Source organism: Hetaerina americana, unplaced genomic scaffold (genome assembly GCF_022747635.1).
Source record: "Hetaerina americana unplaced genomic scaffold, ioHetAmer1.1.p SCAF_1, whole genome shotgun sequence".
Lineage (NCBI taxonomy): Eukaryota > Metazoa > Arthropoda > Insecta > Odonata > Calopterygidae > Hetaerina > Hetaerina americana.
Window position 1 is genome coordinate 48,124,364 of NW_027286069.1, and position 8,016 is coordinate 48,132,379.

At 42.3% G+C, this 8,016-nt stretch overlaps 1 protein-coding gene across 1 annotated transcript in view; it reads right to left on the reverse strand.

Annotated features, from left to right (window-relative positions):
• Window positions 1-7,497, reverse strand: part of Sobp (Sine oculis-binding protein) — a 148,900-nt gene extending 141,403 nt beyond the window's left edge. Inside the window, exon 1 of the mRNA XM_071596106.1 lies at window positions 7,008-7,497. Within this exon, the coding sequence (XP_071452207.1) occupies window positions 7,008-7,103 (96 nt within the window). The 5' untranslated portion in view covers window positions 7,104-7,497. The remainder of the gene's footprint in view (window positions 1-7,007) is intronic.
• Between the last annotated feature and the right edge of the window lie 519 nt (window positions 7,498-8,016).

Here is an 8,016-nt window from a genome sequence, read left to right on the forward strand (position 1 = left end):
GGCATGTCCCCCAAAGAAAACCTCGCGCGGCTAGTCAGAGAACACACGAAGGCCATTAACTATTTCATAAGGGACACCCGTCGAAAAAAATTTGAAAAGAGCGGAAGGTGTGGGTAGGCCGGTGACAGTGGATTTATTATTTTCACTTTCATTCTCAATTTGACGGAGGGTGCAAACTTTTTTTGGCTTAGTCATGGCTTCTCCAGCCGCCAGGTGGCATAATTTCGACCAGCGTTCGAAGGGATACCATTATCTCAACCCTTTTCCCTAAGGGTGACGGTCTCGGAACTCGGAAGAGAAGTGAAGACCCGAGCCCACAACAATATCGTCTGACATGTTCCCATTCGACTGTTTTTGTCCCGATTGTGGAATGCCCGAAAAATAATAAAAGGGTCAAACTTAACATTCCCGATACGGTCACTCGAACCCACAATGACAGTGGCGAACAATTTTTATATATATTCTGGGTAATGTCCTTGTATTACGTCAAGGTTTTTTTTCCGACGGGCGCGCACACACCCTTTACCACGCACTACGCACACACCCTTTACCTCCGCTCGTCACATTTCGTCCCCAATTTTTAAATCTCTTCCACCAATATTACGTCAAATACGCACACCACCTTTCCTCGTGATTTTAAAATCGCTGTTCGATATGGTAACAGTGACATTTATTATCACTCCGTCTTTACTTGTTTAATTTCGGGGCACCCATGTGTCTTCTTCATCGCAGGCAGAAAAAAATTCGGGAGCCTTAATCCACCTCTCCCCCTCCGTTGCGTGAGATGGTATGCACGAGTAAGATTGCATTGACGTCCCCACAGTGATTGAATGCTTGAAACCAATTGACGCTCTTGCTGTTTCCTCTGTGGGTTCAACAAATTCTGACTCCCATCTCTCAACCACCCGGAACTGACGCACTCAAACCAGAGGGTCTCGCCCCAAGCGGCGAACCTCTACGGATTCTCGCGCTGCACTCGGAGCTTTTAATTCGCCGTTCCAACGCGCTCGCTTCTATGATGCATCCGCGTGCGCTTATTTTTGTTTTTTCTTCGGAATATCAATCCACGCTTCCGAAAAAAGCACCCACCCGGCAGGACACTCCTACGCGTCGCAATTCGAGCGGCAGACAGGAACGTACGCATCAAGTATAAAAAAATATGGAAAGCGAAGAATGGAAAATCTTTTTATGGAAAGGAAAACAGTAACAAAGACGTATTAGATAAACAGCTATTTCCAATCGCGTACATCGGAAAATTTCAAAGTGCATCCGTGATAATCTCTAAATAAACATACCTTGAAAATTTCGACACCTTTCGCTTTTTCAGTTTTCAGGGGATACATATAAAACTACGCGGGGAAAATCCGTTGCGAAATTTTTATGTTCATTAAATAACTGAAATATCGCCTCATCAAATAGATCAGGATACTGACTACTTTCTACATGGGGCGTCGTCTCATCGTTCATATTTCAAGGATATGATCTTGGAACAAGACGAAACGAATCGACGGAGATAGTAGGCACGTGATAATATTCCGCTAAGCCTTCCGTCACAATCTCTGTATACGTGAATGTAAAATATACTTCTGGACAAATTTGCAAGTTTCAATTACATAATATTTATTGAGCAATAATAATAACGTTTGAACTGGTACGGATGACTAAGTTTTAAATAAAGTTGACGAATTAGGCATCATTCTCCAATCCTTTATTTTCGTATCGCTCTCCCATCGTTATATGCCATTCATAATCAGTGTATCGATTAGGTTGAGTTTTGTCTTATTATTTTAATTCCATTGGTGTGAATAATTTCGAGCCATGAGTTTAAAAATCAAAAAGTTTGCTCGCTATCCATTAAAATTGATGATTCAATGCTTCGTGGGCCTTAATTTATTATTACGTTATTGCTACTCTCCGTCCTTGGCCGTTAAGCTCACCTCTCCCCCCTCCCCCGTTCCTCTCCTGATCTCTCTCTCTCCTACCGCTCTCCGCCGCAGTCATTCTAAAACGAATTCGAGTTCGTTGAAAGGATCGGATGTCGAGGGAAGCCTGTTGAAAGACGACACGGCCTGCGGTGTAGCGTTACACTCCCGCCAGCCGTGTATTTTTTGGATCTGGCAGACAAATTCAACGCACGTAATACGATACGACTCGAAAGGTTCAGGTCTCTTCAAGGATCTCGGGTTGTGGAGTAGGAATTTTCTTTGCTTTTAAATATTCCCCGGGTATTAAAAACAACGCGCGAGCTGAAACTTTCTTTCGTATTTCCCAGAATTCTATCGCGATGCTTTAGCCGGGAAAGGTTACTAATGCGCGACAAAAATTGAAAGGAGACAAAAAATCCGCGTGCCTAACTCACGTGGAGCCTGCAGCTAGCAGGGGTGATCCTCTCCTTACGTTCGGCGACTCATACTGCCCAAGGCGATCTGGGAACCGTTCCTCTAAGTTTCAAGTCAATTAACAAATCCTTGTAATTTGCACGAAAATGAGTCAGCTGATGGTGCAGCCCTTGCTCCTTGCCTACACTACGCAGTTTTACAGCAGCCTTGACTACAGCTACTACATGCGAATTTGTATGCTCTACATGGCATTTAAAGACAGTATTCCGCAGACTTGTTAATCGGTTCTCCGAAAACTTGCGACGCTAGTTGACAAAGAAACAAACGCCGGAAGTGAGGAGTTAACCACGCTCACGCCACCATTAAAACGTACTTGATTTCATTTTCATGCTGTTCTTCCTTAGGATCAAAATTTGAAGTAAAATTTATTTATTTAAATAAATAATTAACAATGCAAAAGAAATTAAACCTTACCCCTTCACAGCTCATTTACAAAATACAGTCTCCATATTACAGACGTAAAACTTAAACGTATATAAGGTATAAACTAAATGGAAATCGTTACAACTTTGGCCACAAGAACCACGCACAACGTCTGTGTACACTAACGTATCGGCATTTCACCTCCACAACGATGTGATAATTCAGTATCATCCTTGTATTACATTTGCATTCGATTTATCTCCAAGCTCCTTATCCTCCCTTCGCAATTTATGTCCTTGTTTCCTTCTCTTCCTAACTAGCTGATGGTCTGACACACCCTCTTAGACGTCTTTCTGGTGGATTTCAAGTATACATACCTGTATTTATAGTAATCACGCGGTTGCAGTAGAGACGCTTATGGAGGTGGTCCCCTTCGTCGCTGCTGGGTAATTATGAGTATGTCAGCAAAGTAATAAATAAGGGAATAAAAGGGTATGAGAAAACCGAGAAAACGGTCCATGCGACGGACTTAACGGTCACCGAGGGTCTCTACCAACACCACCGAGTGCTCATTTTGTGCGGGGCGTGAGCTCGGATGCCCCAAATGCTAAAATAGGTACTTAACATACTTACGTCCACATATCATGGATATACTTTGGTAGATTGAATCTACGTACCTAACCACTTCCATGCACTACATATGTTAATGTTATTTCTATGGACTTAAAGTAACAAGACCGGCTCAGAACTATTTATTTTTTGACAATGTAGAGAAATATAAAAACTGGCGAAACTTAACGCATCAATGATCGCACCACTCCGACAGGGATTCCTCCGCCCAGCGTGAATTATATACAGTTAACGATGAAAGTTCCAGCAAAAACGCTTACACCAAAACAGCTTATTAAGGTGAGCTGCGAGAAGACCTTGAATCGACCGGAACATATGCGTCTCGTGGAAAGCAAACCTAAGCGTTTGACGTATCATCGAAAAATTAAACTAGGGGAAGAGTCGATTGCCTCGTCAGCAGCTACCTTACCTGGGTAAAATGAGCAGATTCCCCCATTCTTACAGAAATGCATCGGTATGTTTCTGCTATGAAAAAACTGCCCATATCATATAATATGAGCGGAAATTGATCAGCTGTCGTGTTTATTTTTTATTTAACAGAATGCGAAGAGAGTATGAAATTTTCTCCTTGACCCACACTATTAAATTATTCATTACTCTTCTCCACATTCTATTGACGTTTGTTGTGACATCCTCACGCAGTACCATTTTGTTCCTGCCGCACAGAATGATGACTGCTGACTTCGAAGCATTCAACGAGTTCTACAGACGTGTATCCTAGATGAAACTCTACCAGCCACGTCCTTCTTCGGACAATGCAAACAAATAGCACAGGCAAATAGTCAGATCGAATCTACTAAAACTGAAAATGCCAAATTAACTGATTTCAGTTAAAATTACGATCTTAATTTTAACTCGACAACTTCCCACTGATGTTTCTCAGGAATAAAATATTTTAAACAAAATAATTACATAATCCATTTTTTTATATTCACGAACGCCAAATTTTATCAATAAGATACCTAGTTTTTTTACGTTTTTTACGATACCTTAGTTTTTTATAAGAAAAGACAGGGCAGACCAATTGATAGATCATACGGCTATGAACCGGAGGGCCCCGATTCAATTCCTGGTGACGCCTCTGGCCACCCTAGGATTCACTCAAGCTGCGTGATTTTTCGGCCACCAGATCTTGCTGGTAAACCACAGGCGGCTCAGGGAAAGGAACTGGCTCCCATACTCTGTAGTGTGAATTTCACAGGAGTTGGGGCAAACATAGTGCGAGGTAATCTCTACCCCGTCCCCCACCGAACCAACCTCCGGATTAATTACTGCGGTCATACAAAAGATGAAATTACATGATCTATCCGTTAGCCAATCGAAAAAATTGTAAATACAAAATTTTCCCTTATAGCGAATGCTTAACTCGAAGGAACGCCTTCAATTACAACAAATAGAACTATATAAGGCAAATAAGCCTCTGGGGCTGCACTTCCTTTTTGATTAAGTCATGTTCCTATATAATACATATATCTACGTCTTCCTTCCATGGTAAAACCAATGACACCGCCTCATTTGGGATTATTGGACCTAGAATTTCCTTAAGAGTTAGAGTTATTTCCTATCTTGTCAATACTCAACACCTGCAAATAAATGGCTTTTATGTTTTATTTTTTAAACACACAAAAAATAAACGAAGCATTATTTCGCAGAAAAAATATTTATAAATGAAGAGGACATGAACAAAGACTCAACCAAAAAAATCTTAGGCTCGGCTAAAGTAAAAACTACTCCTAGATTTGGGGAGATTTCTTCTACCTTGGGCATTCTTAAAAAAAATGCCATCTCCGCCACGAAAATTAGTAACGGCCAAAATTATGAATGTCCGTTATTTTTCTACGCAACATTTTAAAATTAGTGTTATTACTATAGCGACACAAAAATATGGTTTAACTTTCCCAATATCAATGGCTGGGTTTAATTTAAATAACGCCCACTTCTTGCAAAATTTTTGCTAGGTGAGTATTGGATAAGCTTATTCCATAAAATCCAAAACCTAAATAGATACTATCACGAGAGTGGACGAAAGAAAATGTGCAGCAAAAGGAAATAAAGAATCGAACTTCATATTTCAATATTACCCGCGCACTAATAGTTTTAAAATAAAATGTAGGAAAATCAACACGCACGCACCTAGCAATTAATTAGAACTCAAGGCACCGTACTAAAAATTATGAATATGCGGAGAAAGAGATGAGATGGTGTACGTAATAGTACGTCTAATAGAACGTCGTATGTTATGTTCTCTGGCAATGTATCAACACGACCACACATGTGTAATTCACCATCTTCAAATAGCCATTAATTGAAAAATCCTACTACTTGAACCGGTTGAGGCTACAATTGTTATGTTCAATAGCGAATTCGAAGGAAAATGAAGGTGATTAAATAGGTCGAAGACTATTTTTAATAGAATCCCTTCCACGAAGTCAGCCGCAACATTCATGCATCGCTCGGCAAACTTCGAGCCTTGCCCTATATCGGAGTCGAAAAACATCCCGATGATGACAGCAAAAAACTGAAAGCAAGGCTGCGGCGTTATTTAATGTATGTACTCCACCCGCTTCAGATGCATCAACGCCGACCATCGTGAATTTTCAAAATACTACGGCACACAGGAGTGGTATGAAAAGCACTCACGGACTTGTAAGGAATCTACGCTCCTAAAAGGGTACACCGTAAAGCAGAAAAACAATAAGTATTAGTCCAGAAAAGACCAGAAGAGTAAAAATGATCGACCGAAAATATATTAAGGATACGCAAGTGAAATACGGTAGATATGACTATTATGCCACATTTCACCAAGTAAGGAAACCTATTCACGATTCCTTAAGATGACATAATTGTGTGAAACTTTCTTTCGTCGAGGTCGAAATCTTCTTCAGATATGTGAGAAAACTGACTGCGGAACTGCTTCGACAATAAATGTTTCAAATGGAAACAGCTCTGAATTTCCCCGCACAATAAGCGGAACGAATTCGGAATTTGGGTGGAAGATAATGTAATTTCGAAATAAATAATGGCAGACGGGGGCAGCTGCTCCGAAGCGCTGACTGCTAATGCGGTGGCGTATCTTCCGTATTCGCAACGCATCATTGACCATACAAATGAGGGATATGCAGACTGAGGTAAGAACTCACCACGGTTGCATTCGAGTCAAGTTAGAAAACACTTACATCAACATTTCATGCAGGTATCTTCATAAAAGTTGAAAAAAATAAGAATACGCATCACATTAAGATTTTGAGAACAACAAAGAAGATCGGGCACGTTTCCTTTGGAGATGTTTTTACGTTTTATTTAATTATTTGTAGTTAGGTAATTTTAGATGAAACCAAAACAGTTGACAGCACAATAGCCAAATTCTCCTTGATATTCCATGTCTGCCGGCACCTTGGATACTAAATACGAAGGTTTTGTTTTTACTGTATATTAAAATTAATTACGGTCATACGTTCTGATAATGATTATCCTGTCCACCGAATTTGATGGCATGTGATTAAACAGAAACCGAAAGAATCAATGTTTTTTCTTCAGCATACGAACGATAAACATGGAGTTAAAAACCATCAAGTCATAGAGCGAAAAATATCATCGTCATCACCGTCCTCCAACCTTGATTTCATCCTCCGCCGACTCCTTCTTAATCTCCACCCGGGGAGTGCAGTCTTCGGCGGACGCAGCCGCCGGCGAAGGTGTGCTGCTGGCCATTGTCTCTCCTCCGGAGCCTCCTCCCTCTGTGACGCGTCGGCTCACTCCCCAATCCAACGAGGCGGAGATACTCACTCGCAGCGGCACCTCTTACCAACACTCGGATCGGCCAGATGCCTCTTGATGGGCACCGGGATGTATCCCCCACTTTGAAAGAAACAAAAAAAGAGTTCGTCTTCGGGACTGCAAGAACTTCCAGTTCTCATTCGACAACGCTGAAGGGAGGAGCAAAAGACGAATGTCCGCGCGACCGTGAAACCTTCACTCTTCATCCCCGTCTCGAGAACTCCGACGATGCACGTCGGCACTAGGGCGCAAGTGGGAACGAAGACACCACAGCATCGCCTCGAAGACGGGAAGCCGAGGCCGCCACAGCACGAATCGGAATACTACCTCCAACTCCGAACGCCAGTCTCTCACTGGCGACGCAGGAGAGTGGTGTCTGCTGCCAGCAGAAGGGAGAGGGCGGGGAACCGCCGCGGACGGAGGGGAAGGACAGGGAGGGAGGAGACGACGTGGGAGGAGGCAGGGGGGAGAGTGGGGTGCGTCCGGCATCGGGTGGAGAGGCGGCGAGGAAAGGGAGGAGGAAGTGAATGTTTATTTTTTTTGATTGGGGGTAGGGTGGCATGTATGCATGAGCACATAAACGGCATCCGAGGAAAAGAGAGGTGGCGGGTGGGGCGGGGCGGGGGAGGAGGGGGAAGCGGCGCGATAGCGAGCGAGGAGTTGTGAAAAAACAACAGAAAAAAATTCTATGATCTTGCCATCAACCATCATACTTTTCCATCAAATAAAAAACTGCACAGTAAATATAAATGCGTCTTTTCGTTGGAACGATAACAGGCAAATTATTTACAATTCGGAAACCTCCATTACGATAAATCAATCATAAGTGTCCACCAATTGGAATTTG